The 22,670-nt window shown below is 46.8% G+C and overlaps 1 protein-coding gene across 1 annotated transcript in view; it reads left to right on the forward strand.

The window, feature by feature from the left end:
* Positions 1-2,829: 2,829 nt before the first annotated feature.
* Positions 2,830-22,670, forward strand: part of TTC28 (tetratricopeptide repeat domain 28) — a 499,891-nt gene continuing 480,050 nt past the window's right edge. The window contains exon 1 of the mRNA XM_041003608.1: positions 2,830-3,028. Coding sequence (XP_040859542.1) covers positions 2,933-3,028 — 96 coding nt within the window. The 5' untranslated portion in view covers positions 2,830-2,932. The remainder of the gene's footprint in view (positions 3,029-22,670) is intronic.

A 22,670-nucleotide genomic window follows, 5' to 3' on the forward strand; every position in this document is an offset into this window, starting at 1 on the left:
GGCGTGCAAGGCGAGGACCTTAACCACTTGCGCCACTGCGCCGGGCCCTTTTTTTTTTTTTTTTTTAAATCACTGATTTTAGGCCACATTGTACCTTGCTGGCCATGAATTGAGCACCATGGATAGTTCAGATGCCTTTGGTGATTCAGTGAAGACAAGGTTGGGGGACATGGGGAGAAGGGGTGGGGGTGGGGAGACACACTGCTTGCTGTTCCTTAGGCAATAGGAAAGGAAAGCTTAGTAATTTCCATTGCAATTATATGTAAGCATCTTGAGGTTTGGCTGGCCTGGTGCAGGGGGCTAGGGTAAAGATTTGGGTGATTTGCTTCTTTAGAGGATTGAAGCAGGCATTGCCAAATTTAATGAGCCTTGGCTCATTTGAATGTTGAATGTGGTTTCCAAGGACATTTTTGTGCCTTGGGGCAGGTAGCCAGCCCTCCTCTGTTTCCAGAACCTTTTGAATTGGCTCCCTCTGATTAGACCTACCTTGGTAGACTGCATAATAACTCCCAAAGGTGTTAACATTCTAAAAACCCTACTAGGGTCTAATGCAATGGCTGAATCCTCACCTTACAAGTGCTGGGATCCCATATGGGTGCCAGTTCATGTCCTGGTTGCTCTACTTCCCATCCAGTTCCCTGCTGTGGCCTGGAAAAGCAGTTGAGGAGGCCCAAAGCGTTGGGACCCTGTACCCATGTGGGGGACACATTATGGTTATTTGGGAAGTGAACCAGTGGATGGAAGATCTTTTTGGTCTTTCCTTCTCTCCATAAAATCTGTTCTTATCCAGTAAAAATAAATAAAACTGAAAGAAAAAAAGATGGGTACCCTAACAGCACCAACCTCTTATGCCAACTGTTTGTGAGCATCCAGTGGAGGTCTCTAAAGGGCCTCGTATGCGGTGGAGGATTTATTAAGGTTGGCTTCCATCATTAAAGACGAGTGAGTCACATAAGTAGTCGGAGGGAGCCATGGAATGTTCTCGAGCCGCTTGGCACACAAGATGGGAAATGGCAGATCTGAAGTAGATGGTGGGAGCAGAGGTTGAAGGCTGAGATCACTGCTACTTCCTTTTGTTTGCGGCCTGGAGGCCCACTGTGTGCCTACTGGATGGTACAGTGGACAGTCCAGCATGTTGTGTATACCTCTTGTAACTGCATTCCTTCCCCTGCCCCTCCAGTCTCCTTAACCGCTTTCGGCAGTGGCACTGTCTAGCCAAGTCTCGCCACTCTGGCTGTGGACTCGGTTCAGATAGGGACACGTGGCCCAAGGAAGCCCAGTGAAAATCGCCTGTGGTTGTAATGACAGGTTGAGCATCCATACAGTAAAAACCTCAGATCTGAAAGAGGACTGACGTGATGCCAAAGGTGGAAAATTTCACACTAGGAAGCTTTGTTTCATGCTTCCAAATGACTAAACATACTGTATAAAAGTGCCTTAATACATCTCTGTAATACATGAGTTTTGTGTTTGTTTGTGTTCTATACACATATAAATACAAATAGTGAAGAATCTAAATAAATCCAAAAGCTTGAAACACTCTGGTCACAGGCGTTTGAGGCAAGGGATGACCTTCCACAGGTTTTCTTGGGGTCAGTGCCTGCTAGGTGCTGCCTAGGCCACCACATGGAAAAAACTGTGTGAGAATGAAGGTAGCTGGGGGTTGGGTGGGAGAATTCGACTGAGTGTTGGGGTTGTTAGATTTGAGCACATGGATCCCACGGAAGCTGAGGTCCCACCCCAGGACGTTAGAATTCTAAGAACAGATTTTTTTTTTGTTGTTACCTTGTTTCACTCCAGCTTTGAGTTGGTTTTTGTTTTTCTGTCTTGTATCTGGGAGGTTTCTTTGTTATGGTAGGGAAAAAACCAGTCTCTGCTGTTCTTCTGCCAACTCTAGGGTTTTTCAGGGAGGTTTGGGGCAGAGAATGGAAAGTGACGTTGTGGGAAGTTGAGAGGCGGTGCAGTCCTAAAGTTGGGTGAACTCCTTCCAGCTAATTATACTGGAGGATTTGGGAGGACAGCCCGTTCGTTAAGCTTTTAGGATTCTTGGACGAATGGGTTGAGGATTACACCAGCAAACCCCAGAGAGCTTGGTGTGTGCCAGGAGTTGGGCTGAGGCGTGCGCAGGCGTCAAACCCACGACGTGTTTCATGCAGTGATTGTGGCTCTGTCAGGTGACACCGTCCCCCAGTATTTAAGAGATGGAGTTTGATCTCTTCTTGGGAGCCCTTAGTTCCTAACCATTAAGGACACGCACCTACAAGGGTTTGTCATCTGATTACCTCGTGGTATACGTGTTTTTTGTTTTTAAAAAAACCTGAATTACTTGGCTGAGTGATAAGATTTCAAAGAGGGTCCCAGAAGACGACGGACGAGTGCCTGGTCACCAAGGCTTAGTGGAGATGCAAAACTTGAACTTGGCGGGGGGGCTTGGGGTGGTGGTGGTGTCTCCATTGCACCGACCTGTGCCACTTACAGCCTTGCACACCTCCACCTGAAGGGATCTCATCACCTTAGTAGCATGCTTGGCCGCACTTCTTGGAGAGAGAGCCTCGCCCCCCGGCCCCGCCTTGCGGGTAAAGCCAAAGGGTTAGGGCGCACCAGGGGCCGAGCGGCCGGGATCCGGGTGGTCCGCAGTGCGGCAGGCGGCAGCGCGAAACAGAGAACGGCGTGCCCTCCCTCTTGGAAGGGGGCGCGGCGGGGGTGGGCGCGGCGCCGGGAACAGCGGAGGGCTCGAGGCGGGGTGCGCGTGCGCGGTGGTGGGGGACCCGCGGGGGCGCGCAGGGGGGTGCGCGCGTGCGCGGTGTTGGGGGGTGGCGGCGGTGGCCGCGGCGGCGCGCGGCACGGCGGGAACATGGCGCGCGGGAGCGGCGCGCGCTCCTAGCTGACTGGACCGTTAGCTCGAGGCAGACGCGGCCCGGGCCCCGTGGGGATGGAGCAGTCGCCTTCGCCGGTGTCCGAACCGATTTCGGGGACCACCCCGGCCCGGAGCCGCAGACGGCGGGAGTCCGAGTCTCCACCCGCGCCGGCGCGGGTGAGTGCGTGAGGGGGGCGCGGGCCGGGAGACTTTCTTTGTGAAACTCTGTCTGTGCGAGCCGGGCCGGGCCTCAGTCTCGGACGAGCGGCCGTGAGGAGGAAGCGACGGGGCCGTCAGGGTTCGAGCCTTCGTCGCGAGCTGTTGGGCGGCGGGACTCCGTTCCAGCGCCTACTTGCCTCAGTTTCCGCGCGAGGGGTGTGTGAGAGAAGAGTGTGTGTGTGTATTTGCGCGCGCTCGCGGTATACAGTAGGCGCCTAATGCGCGCCGCGCCTCCCTGTTGCTCCCGCCCCCTCGGGGAGGAACCCCGGGGCCCGAGTGGGAGTCTCGGGGAGACAGGTGAGGGCTCAGGTGAGGCGGGCGGGACTGAGCTCTCCATCCCCGGGCTTCACCTCAGCGTCCTGCTGGAAAGCTGCCTTGGCCTTGGGGTTCTCTGGGGGGTGTGTGGCTGAGGCGGGGTTTGTGGGAAAGGATGCCCTGCTGACTGGGGCACCGGGTTCTGCAGGTACCCCCAAACCCCAAAGTAGCCAGCAACTGGGGTCATCCGGAGTACTTCAGGACTTCACATCCGACCCCAGGTTCACCCAGGAAAGGGAGCCGATCTTGACATACGTACACACACACATATACGTGCACACATATGGACACACGTGTATATGTATATATGCATATATTGTAACAAACTCTGGAAGTTGTTACAAGTTTGGCAATGAGTTTGGCCAACTCTGTTGTCGAAAAATAAGGTTCCTGCGATCAGAAACTTTTTTTTTTGTTTATGCCTCACCATGGCGTTCTGATCCCGGGCACTGTGCCTGGCAGCTGGAGGGTGTCGCTCCGTGTCTGCAGGAGGACGTGGGGCTTGATAAAACAGTAATTCTGGAGACATTTTTCCTGAGCTCCTTGAGCACCGTCCCTCCGGGTGATGCTTCCCTGACTCCCCGGCTCAATTTTTGTGGCTGTTGGTAAATGCTGGGTTTCTAGAAGGTTGTAGTGGGAAGCAGGGCAGATGTCGCGTAGCGTAAGCGACTAACTGTACCTACCAGATAGATTTTAATGAATCCTGAGGCAACATCCTAAATGAAGAAATGCATGTTTCGTTCGCTTCGCTTGGAAACGCGAGGCTTGTAGGATTTTCTTCCTTTGAGGCAGGTACCTTTTCACGTTTTCATTGCAGCAAATTGGAATTATTGTGGCTCTCTTTAACGAAGTTGCTAGTTTGCTTAATGAAACCTCTTATGTATTTGTAGTCCTTTATGTTTCTTTTTTCTTTGAAATTGATATTACTATTTAGTTCAGGGGCAATGCTAAAATAAAATTATTTGAAAATTAGTTGATGTTTCAGTGTTTTTTTTTTTAAGCTAAGTTGGCTTCTTTTAAGTAGGAAGTTTTGTTTTCTGCATAGAAGAGAAGACTTTTGGAGTTAACATTGCAGCTGAAGAACAATGATTGAAAAGCTGAGTGCTATATTTGCCCAGTGTGTTGTATTTGTAGCTTTTGTGGCTGTGTCTTTTTACAAGTGTCTTTAATTTTTTTTTTTTTTCAATGGCTGGAGCTGAGCTGATCCAAAGCCAGGAACCAGGAGCTTCTTCCGGGTCTCCCACACAGGTGCAGAGTCCCAAGGTTTTGGGCCGTCCTCCACTGCTTTCCCAGGTCACAAGGAAGTGATGCATCTGCAACACAAACTGGTGCCTGTCTGAGATCCTGGGCATGCAAGTTGAGGATTTAGCCACTGAGCCATCGTGCTCGGCCCTACAAGTATCTTGAAAAAGAAACGTTGGCCGATGGGTAAAGTCACTGGCTGTTGATAAATGCCAGGTTTTTTAGTAGTGGCTACATTGCATATGGGCACCGGTTTAAGTCCTGGCTGTTTCACTTCTAATCCAACTCCCTGCTAATGCACCTGGGAAAGCAGCAGAGGGTGACCCAAGTGCCCATGTCCTTGCCACCCATGTGGGAGACCTGGATGAAGCTCTTGGCTGTTGTGGCCATTTAGGGAGTAAATCAACAGATGGAATATTTCTTCTTACACTCTCTCTCTCTCTCTTTCTCCCCCCTCTCCTGCTGTCTCCTTCCTTCCTTCCTTCCTTCCTTCCTTCCTTCCTTCCTTCCTTCCTTCCTTCCTTCCTTCCTTCCTTCCTTCCTTCCTTCCTTCCTTCCTTCCCCTTCTCTCTTACCCTCTGCCTCTCCAGTTTTGTAACTCTGCTTTTCAAATAAATAAATCTTTTTTTTTTAAGATTTTATTTTTATTATTTTTTCATTGGAAAGGCGGATATACAGAGAGGAGAGACAGAGAGGAAGATCTTCCGTCCGATGATTCACTCCCCAAGTGGGCGCAACGGGCCGATACTATGCCGATCCGAAGCCAGGAGCCTCTTCCGGGTCTCCCACGTGGGTGCAGGGTCCCAAAGCTTTGGGCCGTCCTCGACTGCTTTCCCGGGCCACAGGCAGGGAGCTGGAAAGGAAGCGGGGCTGCCGGGACCAGAACCGGCACCCATATGGGATCCCGGGCATGCAAGGCGAGGACCTTAATCACTGCGCCACCGCGCCGGGCCCTCAAATAAATAAATCTTAAAATAATAATTGAAAAAAACCTGAAATGCATACTCTTGAATATTTTGACTTAATGGTGAAGATGCTTATGGGGGTTGGGGATGGTGTTGTGACCAAACAGGTTAAGCTGTCACTTGCACCTCCATTCCAACTCTTGTCTGCTTCACTTCTCATCTAGCTCTGCTAATGCACCTGGGACAGCAGCCGAAGGATGCCCTGCACCCATCTTGGAGACCTGGATGAAGTTCATTGACTCCTGGCTTTGGGCTGGCCCAGTCCCAGCTGTTGCAGTTATTTAGAAATTGAACCAGTGGATGGAAGATCTCTCTTTTTGTTTGTACCTCTGCCTCTTGAATAAACAAAATAAAATTTAAAAAAGCAAGAGAGGTACATATTGGGATGCTCAGATCCCACATGGAAAGGTGCAAGGTTCAGTCTGAGTGCCCTGCTTCTGATTCCTGCTTCCTCCTCTTGTACATCCGGGGAGGCAGCAAGTGAAGGCTCAAGTGCTTGGGTCCTTGCTGCCCATGTGAGAGACCTAGACTGAATTTTGGTTCTGGGCTTCCTTGCCCAGATTATGAACCTTTGAGTCATGAACCAGTAGATAGTGTCTGCACCCCCCTCTCTCTTTTTACTGAGATACAGTTGTATACAGTTCACCTATCAAAAAATTGTTTTGTGACAGAATTCTCAGAGTAGTATGTAAACACATTTTCCTTACCCTACAAAAAGTCCCTCATTCACAGGCAGCTGTGAGTTATTCCTCTTCCCTCCAGCTACTGATAATAACTAACCTCTTTTCTGTCTCTATGAATTTAACTCTTCTGCATGTTTAATTATCGATTTTTTTTATAAGATGTATTTGAAAGGCAGAATTTCAGAAAGAGAAATCTGCCGTTCAATCACTGGCTTACTGTCTAAATGGCCACAATGGCCAGGGCTGGTCTAAAGTCAGGAGCCAAGGACTTCTGGATCTCCCACACATGTGCAGGGGGGGGGGGCCCAAACCCTTGGGTTGTCCTCTGCTCTTTCCCCACGTGCCTTAGTTGGGAGTTGAATGGCAAGTGGAGCAGCTAGGACATGAACTGGCACCTCTGTGGGGGTGCTGATGCTGCAGGTGGCAGCTGAACTTGCTGTGGCTGAATGAAGGCCCCCAGTATTGATTGCTTTCAGTGTTCATCCATACTGTTGCATTTAACAAGCACTGTTTCATTCCTGACTATTCTTAAGTAATGTTGAATGAATATGCCTACATTCTGGTTATCTATTTGATGATGAGCTTGTGTGTTTTCTTTTGTGTGTGTGTGGGGGGGTGAAGATTTATATATTTATTTGAAAGGCAGTTGGAGGGAAGGATATCTTCCATTTATTGGTTCCCTCTCCATACAGCTGCAGTGGTTGGGGCTGGCCAGGGCAAAGGCGGGAACCTGGTACTCCATCTGGGTCTCTTACATGGGGTCCCAGTACTTGGGCCATCTTCCACTGCTCTCCTAGGCACACAAACAGGAAGTTAGGTTGAAATTAGAGCAGCAGGGACTTGAACCAGTGTTCCTATGGGATGCCAGCCTAAACATGCAGTGCCTTACCTCACAGAGTCACAGTGCTGACTGCGGCTTTTGGTGCTTGGGAGTAATTCTCTCGTTGACATTTGTGTACAACTTTGAGTGTGATCTATTCTTATTTTTCTTTGGTTATATCTTCAGGAATAGAATTACTGAGTCTTGTGATAACTCTGTTCACCTTCTTGTGGGATTGTCATCCCCATCAGCAATGCATAGGACTTCTGATTTCTCTACCTCCTGGCCAGCAATTTGTTTTGGTCTTTCAATAGTTAATCTAAAAGCTGTGAAAAGGTATCTTATTATAATTTTGCTTTATATTTTCATAGTGAGTAATGTTATTGGATGTAAGTTCCTATGCTTAATTAGCCATTTGAATAACTTCCTTTTTTAAAAAAGATTTATTTTTATTAGAAAGTCAGATTTTACAGAGAGAAGGAAAGACAAAGATCTTCCATCTGCTGATTCACTCCCCAAATGACTACAATGATCAGAGCTGAGTGGATCTGAGGCCATGAGCCAGAAGCTTCTTCTGGGTCTCCCATGTGGGTTCAGGGTCCCAAGGCTTTGGGCCATCCTTCGTTGTTTTTCCAGGTCACAAGCAGGGAGCTGGGTGGGAACTGGAGCAGCTGGAACATGAACTCATATGAGATTCAGGCACGTGCAAGGCAAGGACTTTAGCCAATAGGCTATTACACCAGTCCTGTATTTTGTGTTCTTATGTGTGGAACTATTTTAAAATTTCCATTTCAGTTCCTTCCTAGAATTATAGTTACTTTTGCATTTGTCTTTTTAGCTTCTTTATTTAGTTTATTGATTTCAATTTTCTGTCCTACATATTCCACCTATAATTGAATAAATGATCTTAGGAAGCATACAAATGGTCTTTTATGCAGCTCTGAGTTCACTCACCCTATGCTTGAGCTCTTCTGCTCTGTATTTGAGCTGTAATGCATATATATGATTTGTGATATAAATAATGGTTCCACATTTCATTGTTTCTCTTATGAGTAATGCTACAGTAATATCCCAAAGAGTTATTAAATAAGAGGTAGATATTTACAACAATGCCTTGATTTGGTATTTACTTATTTTGTTCTTTTTAATTAAGCTAAAAGCAGCAAAAATAACTAAACCCAAGGGAAACGTAAAACTCCCAAACCACAGACCACAAAGAGAAAACCACAAACAAAACCCCCAAACCACTTCCTGTCTTTATCACTTTTCTATGAGCTAAGAAATCTCTGTGGGAGTTAGAAGAACAGTGAAAGAAGACACAGTTGTGTCACAAGGGCCTACCAAATCTCAGGTACAATAATAATGTATTTAACAATGTATCAGAGTATTATTACAAATGATAAAAATTAATTTAGAGTTGTTCATTTTTACCCCATAGGTCTTAGTGTTCTGTGTCTTTTCACGACTTGTCTGTTAAAAGCTGAAGTAATACTTTTTATTTCCACTTGCTGGCTACAATTCTTTTAGCCTTTGGATGATTCATTAAAAATTGTTTAAAAGGGTGATGTTTGAGCTTAAACTTAGTAGAACTAAGTTTACTGTCTCTTCTGTAACTGGCATGGATTTTTTTTTTTTTTTGTAAGGAAAGAAGCCAGAGATACAATGTGATACAAATATAATACTTGGAGCATCTTATGTTCACTAAAGGTATATGCACCATGGATCAACATTTTATTTATTTTTTTTGCAGTAAAAACTCACCTCCTGGAGGCTGGCATTTAGCCTCGAAGTTAAGATACCAGCATCCCGGTCAGAGGACCTGGGCTGGGTTCCAGGTCCCGGTGTCTTACTCCAGCTTCCCACTGTAGCAGACCTTAGGAGGCCTCAGGTGCTTATGGCTCAAGGACTGGGGAGGGATGGTCGGTCCCTGGCTCCCAGTTCTTGCCCCAGCCTAGCCTCGGAACTTGAGGGGCATCCGGGGAGAGTGCTTTCTTTCCCTATTTCTTTCTCTCTGCTTCTCAAATAAATAAGAAAATTTACCTTAAAAAATTATAATCATACATAAATTTGTAGCACACAAGTTGATACCTCACAGATATTTCTATAAGAATATTTTTTTTTACAAAGAAAAAAAGACAAAAAAAACCCCCCAAAATTTGATTTTGAAAATCAAATCAGGGCATAGTATGATGGCTCAGTGGCTAAATCCTTGCTTTGCATGTACCAAGAACCCATATGGGCTCTGATTCATGTCCTTTCTGCTCCACTTCCCATCCAGCTTCCTGCTTGTGACCTGGGAAAGCAGTAGAGAATGGCCCCATGCCTTGAAATCCTTTACCCACAGGAGAGACCCATGTGAAGTTCCTGGCTTCTGACTTTGTAATATCTCAGTTTCAGTTTTGTAGCCACTTAGGGAGTGAAACAGCAGACAGAATATCTTTCTCTCTGTCTTTCCTTCTCTCTGTAAATCTGTCTTTCCAATAAAAATAAATCTGTAAAAAAAATAAATAAATAAAAGCAGATCTTGGTCCTGGCATGGTGTCTCAGTGGGCTAATTCTCCACCTGTCTGTGCTGGCATTACATATGGGTGTTGGGTTGTGCCATTTCTGGTCAAGGCTGCACTACATTTGAGCCAACTCTCCTACTTGTGAACTGGAAAGGCAGTGGAGGATGTCCCAAGTCCTTGGACCACTTCATTGTGTGAGAATCCAGAGTGGTTGGAAACTCCTGGCTCCTGGCCTCCATCAGCTCAGCTCTGGCTGTTGTGGTCATTTAAGGAGTAAACTGATGGATGGAAGATCTCTCTCTTTCCTCTGAAAAATCTGCCTTCCAAATAAAAAATAAATATATCCTTAAAATAAATCAGAACACCTTTAATTAAAATGCTTTTAATATAAAAGTTGTGTTTGTGTATTATGCATTATGGGGAAGTGTAAAGGAAGCATAATTCTTCCATAAAATCCTGACATATTACCAGTGCCCAGTAATTGTTCATGTCAATACTGGACTGTTTTCTGTGCATCTTTTTATAGTTATCTATAGACATGCACAAAATGTTTGTATTTTAACAGAAATAGTATCAAGGTATATAAAATATATTCAAAATCAGCTTTTATTAGGTGTAACTTAAATTATAAAATTCACTAATTGAAATATATAGTTTTGTGAATTCTGACAAGTATCAGGGCTTTAAAAAATTTTATGGGGCCCGGCGCGGTGGCGCAGTGGTTAAGGTCCTCACCTTGCACGCCCGGGATCCCATATGGGCGCCGGTTCTAATCCCGGCAGCCCTGCTTCCCATCCAGCTCCCTGCCTGTGGCCCAGGAAGGCAGTCGAGGACGGCCCAAAGCTTTGGGACCCTGCACCCACGTGGGAGACCCGGAAGAGGCTCCTGGCTTCGGATCGGCATAGCATCGGCCGTTGTGGCTCACTTGGGGAGTGAATCATCGGACAGAAGATCTTCCTCTCTGTCTCTCCTCTCTGTATATCTGCCTTTCCAATAAAAATAAAAATAAATCTTTAAAATAAATTTTATGGGAAAAAATTATGAAAAAGCATGGTTAAAAAGTAAATTCATTGGGGGGCCGACTGTGAGGCCTTTCCTGCTTGGTCACTGCTCTTGCTCGTGAGTGTGAGAGCTGGGACTTGGGGCAGTCTAGGCTGGACAGGGCTACAAAACCTGTTGGCTTGCATAGGAACTGGGTTAGTGGGAGAGCCAGGTTGAGCTACGCTACCCTATCCACTGGTGCATGCATGAGCCAGAATAAGGGCAGGCTGGTCGGGCTTTGCTATAGAATCATTAGCTGGGTCTGAGGTCCTGTCAGGCTGGACAGCAGAACCACTTGGAAAAGTGCAAGATCCAGGGCTGGGAATGAGCCTAGTATGGAAGTTGTGGCCACACTCGGATGGGCTGTAGCTCTCACCACTGAGCCTGAGAACCAGGACTGGGGACGTTCCTGATAGGTGTTAGCATCCACTGGCTTAAGTATGGGCTGGATAGTGGAGTTGGTTGGGTTTTGTTAGGCTCCAACGCCTGTTGATGTGTGTGAGAGCCAAATGTGATGCAGAATGAACCAAACCAGTCTGCTGTACATACTGGCATACAGAGGAAGAGAGGCTGGGGGTGTGCCTAATGAGGGTTGTTCTGAGTTGTATCAACTTGGCTGTAGTTCCCCCTGGTGTGTGTGAAGACCAAGTGTGTGGAGGGCAGGGTTGGGCTGGTGTATAGCATCCATTGATTTGCATTAAGAGATGGGGCTGGGGACAGAACGGACTGGCCCACTGCAACTATTGGTATGTGTGTAGGCTGATGTGGGTGATGGACTGATCCAGACCTTGTTACTAGCAAACATACACAAGAGTCAAATCTGGGGTCTCCTCAGACAAGGTTTCTTTGGGGACACCCCAACTGGACCACTGAACTGAAAACTCCAGTCACAAAGAAAATCACAAGAAATCTGGTCTGAGGGTGGAGTGCATGTGTCAGAACTGGGCCTCCTTGGTTGCTGAAGGCTATGTTGTGGACAGGAAGCCCAGATGCGCATGAGATATGAGACATCAGATCATTGAGGCTGCAGAGGATGTCTAGTACCATGAAGGGTAGAATAAATTTGCCAGCCCTCCTGGCTGAGCTTCAATAGCAGGTATCTGGGTGAGTCAAGACTCTGAGGTGGACTATGTCAGACAGGACATAAAGACTGGGTAGAATTTCCTCATCCTTGGAGCAATGAAAACATAATCTCAGAACTGTCAAAACCACTTGAGCAGTGCCTTTGGAACATGCTCCACACTGGGGACCTTAGGATGACATCAAATAAAATCCCATGTCATCGGTTACTGGTGTGGTTAGGATGCTCACAGCCCCCCTCCCCTCTCTCCCCCTTCTCCCTTCCCTCAGACATAGGAAGAATAGAAAGGAAGATTGGAAATAATTGTCTCATCCACTCTCTCCCATTCTTTGACCCTTCCACCCTAATAGGTAGGTGGTCCACGTGGGCATGCATCCTTCTCAACTATGTAAACATCATCAAAAATAAAGTAAATGTATTATGAAAAAACTCCTGCATTGATGTTAACAATATGCATGAGGAGCATAGATTCAGGTACTAAAAAGGGTAAGATACCAGTTAGAAAAGACCTCCTGTAGGAGTGACAAATTCTGGGCCCGGCACAGGGCTCAGTGGCTAAATCCTCGCCTTGCACGCACTGGGATATTGTTTGGATGCTGGTTTCACGTCCTAGCTGTTCCAATTGCTATCTTGGTTGTGGGCTAGGAAAGCCATAGAGGACAGCTCAAAGCCTTGGGACCCTGTGCCCATGTGGAAGACCCGGAAGAAGCTCCTGGCTTCTGGCTTTGGATGGGCTCAGCTTGATCAGTTGAGGAGTGAACTAGTGGGTGGAAGATCTTCCTCTGTCTCTCCTCTCTGTAAATCTGCCTTTCAAATAAAAATAAAATAAATCTTAAAAAAATTTTAATTTTTATGGGAAAGTCATACAGAGAGGAGAGACAGAGAAGATCTGTCCGCTGATTCACTTCCCAAGTGGCCGCAATGACTGGAGCTGAGCCAATCTGAAGCTAGGAGCCAGGAGCTTCTTCTGGGTCTCCCACACAGGTGCAGGGTCCCAAGGCTTTGGGCCGTCCTCAGCTGCTTTCCCAGGCCACAAGCAGGGAGCTGGATGGGAAGCAAGGATGCCGGGATTAGAACCGGCACTCATATAGGATCCTGGTGCTTGCAAGGCAAGGACTTTAGTCACTAGGCTACCATGGCAGACCCTAACAATAAAAATCTTTTTAAAAAGAGCAATATAGGGCCCGGTGCGGTGGCGCAGTGGTTAAGGTCCTCACCTTGCACGCCCGGGATCCCATATGGGCACCGGTTCTAATCCCGGCAGCCCTGCTTCCCTTCCAGCTCCCTGCCTGTGGCCCGGGAAGGCAGTCGAGGACGGCCCAAAGCTTTGGGACCCTGCACCCGTGTGGGAGACCCGGAAGAGGCTCCTGGCTTCGGATCGGCATAGCATCGGCCGTTGTGGCTCACTTGGGGAGTGAATCATCGGACGGAAGATCTTCCTCTCTGTCTCTCCTCTTTGTATATCCCCCTTTCCAATAAAAAATGATAAAAATAAATCTTATAAAAAAAGAGCAATATAAATTCTGATAAAACTGAAGTACAACCCAACATCAGATGAATGGTGAAGGGTGGATATTCTCAGCAGAAAGAGCCATTAGTGGGTGAGAATTTGATTTTCCTCTGTAACTATAAATCCTGGTATGAACCTTAGGAAACATGTAAGGAAGTTGTGTTCAACGGAAATTGCACTTGAAAGTTGTTTGTCACGGTGTGCTAACTTACATGGTGATAAAAATTGCAGAGTCTGATTGCCTGGGTTTAGTCAGAGCTCCTCCGGACGTGTACATCTTTGGGTTTTCTGTTAAAGTAGAAATATTGCTATTGCCTGTTTCACAGTGTGGTTATTGGGACTACATGACTTAATACATGTGCACTATTTAACACAGTTTCAGGTTACTGTGTATATGAAGTGAATGATAGCTGTGGTTGTTGTTATTGCTTTTTAGAGTAGCAACAGACACTCGGGAGTTGGACATAGATTGATGTCTCGATTTGACCCCTTGCACCAAATTGCAGATTACTAAGCAGACACTTTGCATGACTCTAGGACAGAAAATATTTTGCCGGTTGCTATTGTCTCTTAGTGACAAATCTTTCTTGTTTATCTTGCCTTGTGATGCTGAGTCTCAGACCCTGCTGGCCCCACTGCTGCTTTGGCAGCTGCTTGCTGTAAGCAGCAGGAAGGCAGCAGGGCAGGGGAAGGGCCTTGCTCTTCTTGGCTTCTCTGCTCGCCGTGCCTGTGACTGTAGCACTAACAGCAGCTCTTCCTTCCTGTAGTAGCAGGATTTTTTTTCCTTAATAATTTGATAAAGAAACTTCCCATATGGACAATATCCATAGATTTGTAGATTTAATAAAGTTGTTGAGTTATGTAATCATAGACTTGATAGAAACTTGCAATAAGTCATACCAATCTGTACAATTCTATTTTTTAAAAAGATTTATTTATTCTTTTCCCTAAAAGCAGGTCTACAGAGAGAAGGACAGAGAGAAAGATCTTCTATCTACTGGTTCACTGTCCAAATAGCCACAGTGACTGGAGCTGAGCTGGCCAGGAACCAGAAGCTGCCTCTGACTCTCCCATGCAGGTGCAGGATCTCAAGGCTCTGGGCTGTCCTCCACTGCTTTACAGGCCACAAGCAGGTAGCTGGAAGTGGAGCAGCCAGGACACAAGCTGGCATGTACATAGGATCCCGGTACTAGCAGGAGGAGGATTAGCTAATTGTACCCTTGAGCTGAGCCTAGTTCTATTTAAAAAAATATTTATTTAATAACATTGTTTCCTGAATGAAGTCATCAGGGGCATTTTTATTGGATTTGTAGTTTTCATAGATAGGAACAGAGTCGGATTGAAAGAGATACTGATACAGTAGAATATTATGGTAAAACCACCAAGATGTTGTATAAATTGAGAAGGTGAGGACCATGTTTTTTTTTTTTCCCACTAGTCTTTGGTAAATACCAAAGAGTATATACCATGGAGTATATACTTAGCAGTTGAACGTATTGGTACACTAAGGCAAAATTTACCACTTATAAGTGATAATGTGTATTTAAGTTGAAATATACATGGATAATTTTTCAGTAATTTATGGTAAAAGATTCTGAAGTTCCCTGTAACTTCAAAGTGAACCAACTATGTTCGCTTACCAAGAAGTCAGTGAATCCTAGTATTCACTAATAAATTTAATGTTACAACCTAGAAAGGTGTTGGTTTTTGTACACTTAGTGTTTGAATGTAGTTTTAGGAAATTTATTTTTAAAAACAGTTCCTTAATGGGTCAGTGTGGTGACCTAGTGGCCAAAGTCTTCGCCTTGCATGCACCGGGATTCCATGTGGGCACTGGCCGGCTCTAGTCCTGGCATCCCCGCTTCCCATCCAGCTCCCTGCTTGTGGCCTGGGAAAGCGGTCAAGGATGGCCCAAGGCCTTGGGACCCTGCACCCAAGTGGGAGACCTGGATGAAGCTCCTGGCTCTTAGATTTGAATTGGTGCTGCTCTGGCTGTTGTGGTCACGTGGGGAGTGAATCATTGGATGGAAGGTCTTCCTCTGTGTCTTTCTTCCTCTCTGTATATCTGACTTTGCAATAAAGGTGGATGAATCTTTAAAAAAAAAATAGTTCTTTAGGTCAAATTCATTTATTTGAGAGAGGCAGACAGAGTTTCCATCTGTAGGCTCTTTCTCCACATACCCTGGAAGGCTGGGGTTGGAGTTGGGCAAAAGCCAGCAGGTGCCATATGTGAGCCACAGGATTGCAATTATTTGTTATTGCACTGGCAGAAAGCTGCAGGTAGGAGCCACAACTAGGAACCAAGCTCAGATATTGCTTTTATTTATTTATGTAAAGATTCATTTATTTTTATTGCAAAGTCAGATATACAGAGAGGAGGAGAGACAAATGAGGAAGATCTTCCATCTGACGATTCACTCCCCAAGCAGCCGCAATGGCCACAGCTGAACCGATCAGAAGCCAGGAGCCAGGAACTTCTTCCAGGTCTCCCATGTGGGTGCTTTGGGCCATCCTTGTCTGTTTTCCCAGGCCACAAGCAGAGAGCTGGATCCCATCCCAGCTTCCCAGCAAAGCTGTCGGGATTAGAATCAGCGCTCATATGGGATCCTGGTGCGTTTAAGACGAGGCCTTTAGTCACTAGGCCACTGCGCTGGGCCCTATTTATTTAGTTAGTTATTTATTTAGTTATTGATTATGCTTACATAGTTGAGAAGGATATATGCCCATGTGGACCACTGACTAGGGTTGAGGATTAGGGAAAGTGGATGAGACCATTATTTCCAAGTTTCTTTTTCTTCTTCCTATATCTGGGTAAAAAGAAAGGAAGAAGGAAAGAGCGCTGTGCACAGCAGCCCAACTGCACCAGTACCCAAGGGTGTGGGATGGCCACTTGATGTTGTCTTAGGGTCCCTCATGTGCACCATGTTCTGAGGGTATTGTTCAAGCGGTTTTGACAGTTCTGAAATGCTGTTTATTTTGTTGTTCCAAGGATGAGGTGATCCTTGCAAGCTCCAGTGGCTGACATATTCCACTTTTGAGTCTCAACTCACCCAGATATTTGCTATCATGCTTGGCTGGGAGAGTTGTCCAATTTATTCTGTCCTCTATCCTCTGCTATGGTGCTAGACATCCTCTGCAGGTCCCAATGGACTGCCATATCCCCCATGTGCATCTGGGCATGCTGCCCACTGCTGTGTCTTAGCCACTGAGGAGGCTCAGTTCTGACACATGCACTGCAGTCAGGCCACAAATCCTGTGATTCTCTCTGTTGTCGGAGTGCTGAGTCCAGTGGTTCAGTTGAGGGGATCCCCAAAGAGACCTTGCATGAGGTGATCCCACACCTGACTCTTGTGTGTCTTGCCAGTGTGGGTTCTGGCTCAGTCCATCACCCACATCAGCCCACATGCACAGTGGAGGTTGCACATGCTGGGTCAGTTCTGTCTCCAGCCTCATCTCTTACGTAAACCTATGGTTACTGCAGCCCAGCCCAGTTCTGCCCATCACACACTCAGCCCTCATATACACCAGTGGGAACTGAAGCCTTGTTGGAATTATCCCCAGTAACCCCTAATATGCCTTTCCCTAGCCCTGGTTCCTGTGCATGCCCATATGTGCAGCAGACTTGTTCTGTCTGTCCCTCATCCCATTCGGCTTTTGTACACACCCGTGGGTTGTGCAGCCTAGTTCAGCCCAACTGACCAGCTGTTCAGCTCACATTTATGCTGTCGGGTGCCACCTGCAAGCCCAGGTATTCTAGTGTGGGATGTGAATATCTTAACCACTAGGCTATATACGTTGGAAGAATAATTATTATCTACAAGGCAAAATAGAGTGGGTGGGGTGGTGGGGGAACATGTGAATAGATGAAAGTGGTCAGAGGATGGATAGAGGCTGAGAGAGACTGTCTATCTGCTGATCCATTCTCTGTAAGTGGCCACAATAGCCAGGTTTAGGCCAGGCCCAATCTAGGATCCAGGAACTTCAACCAAGTCTCTCACATGGATGGCAGGGCCCCATCATCCACTGCCTTCCAGGGGCGTTAGCAGAAAGCTGGTTTAGGAGTTGAGCAGTGTGGAGGTGATCTGGCACTCTGAGATGGGATGCTGTTGTGGTAAGTGGTTAGCTGACCATGGAACCATATCTTACAAAGAACATATCAATTAACCAGAAGAATCCCCAAATTGGTTGTACCATGTGATGAACATTTTAAATATATATTTAGTTTATGGAGGAAATATTATTTCTATGTGTTACCCAAGTATTTGCTGCCACGGGGATGCTGAATTGACAGATTTGTTATAATTTCTGTTCTCAAAGGATGTGCTAAGGAAACACCTCACAGTGAAGGAAGGAAAAGGGTGTGTGTGCGCATGTGTGTGGTTTTGTTTTAAACCCCCTGAGGGATTCCCAACCAGGTCTTAGCACAGGCTCAGTCCTGGGAAGGGAAGGCATCACTGCCTTGGGCATACTTTTTTAAAAATATATTTATTTATTTCTATTTGAAAGGTAGATTTTACAGAGAGGAGAGACATAAAGATCTGTCATCCTTTGGTTCACTCCCCAAATGGCTGCATTGGCTGGAGCTGAGCCGATCCAAAGCTAGGAGCCTGTAGCTTCCTCCAGGTCTCCCATGAGGTTGTAGGGGCCGCAGGACTTGAGCCATCCTCTGTTGCTTTCTCAGGCCACAAGCAGGGAACTGGGTGGGAAGTAGAGCATCCAGGACCGGTGACTATATAGAATGCCAGCACCACAGGCAGAAGATTAACAGGTATGCCACCATGCTGGCACCTTGTGTACATAGTCTTTAACTAATTAAGGGTTTACTGGTTTGCTGCCTTTTAGCCCTCAAACGTTAATGCAGCCTCTTGGTCCTTCCAGTGGATGTGGTGGTATAACTCCACTTTATCCAGTAGAAATGTGCAAGCTCCCTAATGTATCTAGCCCCTTCATAACATGCTCCTTGATCTTCCTTTCTCTTAACTCATTCTTTTTTCCCAGTGAAAAGGAAATGGTGCAAGGATGAGATATTAGCATACAGTGGTTGCAAACGGCAGAGACCAGAGGGGCACACAAGATGCATGAAAGCTGTGCTACATGTCAGAGGGTAGAAGATTTAATTTCTTGTTATGGATATGTTGGAGCAGAAATATTTATTTTCCACTTAAGAGATAGGGGCTTATAAATGAAACCGTCAGCACATTATCAGGAGGTTTCTGGATTGCCTGTGGAAGCCTTCAAAGAAGTAGCTAGCTTATTAAAGAGTGAGCCAAAGGCTTAAATACCCAAGCAGTATCTTAACTTGCAGTGCCACAATGCTGGCCCCAGCTTTGGACATCTTAACTGCTGGTACCAATGTCTGCCGTTTTTATTATCCATTCTGTCTGTGCCTTGATTCTTCCTCTGAAAAAGGAGAGAATCATGTTTTCTTCATTGGATTTTGTGAAGAATAAATAAATTAACATTGTAAAGCACATAGAATAGTGTCAAGCACATATTCGGAGCTCTATAATAGTAATTATTCCTATTTGGAAACTGTATGCTTTATATGATTTTTAGAGAATCAAATGTATGTGAAAGTATTTAAGGCTCTAAAGGAAGGGCTATAAAAATCTAGCTTTCAGGGTATTTGAAGGTGTTGGTAACTGTTAATCTGGAATCAGCTGGACAATTTCAAATATTTTTAAAATATTGTTTACGTAGTTGACAGGGATGAGTGCCCATGCCCATGTGGGCAGTTAGGGTGGGGAAGGTTAGATATGGAGGAAGGAATTGGGACACATTGAACTCTTTTTTTTTTTTTCCTCCTGTGTCCTCATGGGAGAAGGAGGAGAGGCTGCTCTTTGCTGTCAGATTACTTCAGCAGGGACTGGCACAGCAGCTTGGTGGCTAAAGTCCTCGCATTTCATGTACCAGGATTCCATATGGGCACCGGTTCTAAACCTGGCGGCCCTGCTTCCCATCCGGCTCCCTGCTTGTGGCCTGGCAAAGCAGTTGAGGATGGTCCAAAGCTTTGGAACCCTGCAACCTCGTGGGAGACCTGGAAGAGGCTCTAGGCTCCTGGCTTTGGATCGGCACAGCTCTGGCCGTTGTGGCTGCTTGGGGAGTGAATCGTCAGAAAGAAGATCTTCTCTGTCTCTCTTTTCTTTGTGTATCTGACTTTGCTATAAAAATAAATAAAGATTTTTTTAAAATTACCTCAGCACCCGGGGGTGGGGGCTGGTTCTTTGATGATACTCCAGAGACTCCATTGTGGGGAAGAGTATTCTGAGAATATTACTGGATATTCCATAGCTCTGAGACATTGGTTTTGTTGCTGCAGGGATGAGAAAATCTTTCCAAGGTCTGAAGCTTGACAAAGCCCACATCAGTGCCTCCACAGACCCAGGAACATGCTGCAAAGCTTGTCCAGCAGAATTGCCTAACCTGTTCTGTTTTCCATCCTCTGATGAGGCAATCGATGTCCCTGCTGGCCTTGATGAGCTGGCGGTCATGTCCCCCATGTGTATCTGGACAGTGTCTACCACAGAGGCATCAGCAACTGAGGAGGTCCAGTCACGTTATATACATTCCACATTCGGATTGTACATCCCGTGATTTTCCCTGTGGCCAGGGTCTGAATCCAGAAGTCCAGTCAGGGATTCACCTAAGAAATCTCTCCTGGGTGACCTGAGACTTGACTCTTCCTGTGTGCCAACCAGTGCAGGGTCAGGTGTGGTCTGTCCCCTGCACCAGCCAGCTTACATACTGGTGGGTGCAGCTTGGTCAGTTTTGCTTCAACCACATATCTCACATGAACCAATGGGTGCTGTGATCCAGCCCAGCCATCTGGCCGAGGAACCGGTCTTCACATACCAGCAGGTGCCTAGTTGGGGCAACCCCAGTGACTGTCGCCAGTTCTTGTTTTTCTCATATTTTATTTATTACTTCTTTTTATTACTATCATTTTATGATACAGTTCCACAGACCCTGATATTTCCCTTACCCCCTCCCCATTTCCCCTCTCACTGAGTTCCCCTATAAATGACCATAGTACAGTTCCCCATACACAGTCATATGTCCATAATTCCCAGCTCCTGTTTTTGTCCTACTAGCTTCTGCTGTGACCTAGCCCAGACCAGCAAACGTCCCATCTGGTTCTTGTGTACACCATGAATGCTGCGTCTTACCCTAGTCTGACCTGCCTCCAGACAGGTGCCACTGCCCTGTCCAGCCCGGCTCGCCCCCAGCCCTGGTTCTTGTGCTCCCCAGTGATTGACATAGTATAGCAGGGGAGTGCCCATAGTCCCCCTGCCAAGCATGTTCCTACCCCGACTGTTGCATCTGCCCGGGGGGTACTGTGATCCAGCCTGACCTGACCCAGACTAGTCTTGATACTTGCCAGCTGATGCTGTGGCCAAGCTTGGCTGGCCCAGCTGGGTCTGTCCCAGATCTGGTCCACAGAAACACCGACTAGTGGGCCTGGCGCTATAACCTAGTGGCGGAAGTCTTTGCCTTGCACGTTCTGGGATCCCATGTGTGCACCAGTTCTGCTTCTGGTAGCCCTGCTTCCCATTCAGCTCCCTGCTTGTGGCCTGGGAAAGCAGTTGAGGACGGCCCAAAGCCTTGGGATCCTGCATCCACATGGGAGACTTGGAAGAGGCTCCTGGCTCTGGATCGGCCCAGCTCTGGCTATTTTAGCCACTTGGGGAGTGAATCAGTAGAAGGAAGCTCTTCCTGTCTGTCTCTTCTTTGTATGTCTGACTTTCCAATAAAAATAAAATATTGGGCCTGGAACAATAGCTCAGCAGCTAAAGTCCTTGCCTTGTACGTGCCGGGATCCCATATGGGTGCCGGTTCTAATTCTGGTGGCCCTGCTTCCCATCCAGCTCCCTGCCTGTGGCCTGGGAAAGCAGTCAAGGACGGCCCAAAGCCTTGGGACCCTGCACTGTGTGGGAGACCTGGAGGGAGTTCCATGCTCCTGGCTTTGGATTGGTCTAGCTCCAGCTGTTGTGGCTGCTTGGGGCATGAATCAACAGTGGGATATCTTCCTCTCTGTCTCTTCTCCTCTATGTATGTCTGACTTTCCAATAAAAATTTAAAAAAAAACATTTAAAAAAATCTTTAAAAAACAAACAAAAGAAACACTGACTAATGCTGCAACCTTACCTGCCTGGCCTATACCCAGCCCTGCTTCTGTAGGGACCAGATGGAGTTGTGGACTAGTAGAGGTGTTTCCCAAGTTCTCTTACAGGTCTGCTTCTAGCCCTAGATCTCACATGTGCCAGTAGGGTCAGTGACTCTGTGGTACATGGTATACCCTCGGCCCTGGTCTTTGCATGCACTGGCAGATGCTGCAGCCTGTCCTTACCTGGCCTTCTCCCAGCCCCAGTCTCCACAAGTGTCAGGTGGGTTCCTGTCAGGTGTGTTCCATGGTCCAGCCTGGCTCAGCCCACTGCCACACCCAACTCTCAGCATAAACTGATGGTGCTGCAGTCCCACAGAGGTGAGTCCACAATTCACCCACAGAATCTGCCCCCACATCTGGTTTTCTCTAGCTCTGATGGGTAATGTGGCCCAGCCTGACATGACCCACCCCTTGCACTGACACTCATGGATGGGTACTGCAGTCTAGCCCAGCCAGATTTTGCTTGCACCAACGGGCAGAGGGTGATGCTACTTAGCCCGGCCCAGATCTCCCAAGTGGGTAAGTGCCTTGACCTGACTCGGACATGTCCTCCAGTTTTCCCCGCTCTAAATCACTCTGTCTCAGCTCTCTTGCCTACTTTGGAGTGCAGTGGCCTGGCCCATGGAAGATCCCAGAAATCATTCCTCCCCTGTCAAACATGCCCTCAGCTGCTCTCACTCCATTACATCCCCAGACCCCTTCCCTGGGCAATCTGCAAGGCCCTCCCCACCTGGAGGCTGGGTGGTGAATCCTCGCCTAGTGTTCCCTGCCTTCCCCACTTACATTTACAAAGAAAAAGAAAAAAAATATATTGGTATGGTTAATACACATTTGTGTCTTCCAGCAATGCCAGCGTCCTGTATGACCACTGGTTTGAGTCCCAGCTGCCCTGCTTCCCATCTGCCTGCTTGCTAGCGTACCTAGGAAGGCAACAGATGATGATCCAGGTGCTTGAGTATCTGCCATTCACAACGGGCACCTGAATGCCAGACTCCTGGCTTCAGCCTGGTCTAGCTCTGCCTGTTGTAGCCATCTGGGGAGTGAACCAGGAGATGGAAGATATCTGTCCCTCTTTGTCTCTACCTTTTTCTTTCACTCTGCCTTTCAAATAAATGGGAAATATTTTTTAAAAGTCTTTTGCTCCTTTTTTCCTGTCTTGCTGTTTTGTTTTGTGATCTGTTGATTTTTCTGTATTAACTATTTTTTTCCTTTTTAAAAATTAATTGTATTTATTTTTGATGACAGTTGATTAGGGTGATAAGGGTC

The sequence above is a fragment of the Ochotona curzoniae genome, unplaced genomic scaffold, assembly GCF_017591425.1.
Source record: "Ochotona curzoniae isolate NIBS_2020 unplaced genomic scaffold, NIBS_Ocur_1.0 scaffold_274, whole genome shotgun sequence".
In the NCBI taxonomy this organism is placed as follows: Eukaryota; Metazoa; Chordata; class Mammalia; order Lagomorpha; family Ochotonidae; genus Ochotona; species Ochotona curzoniae.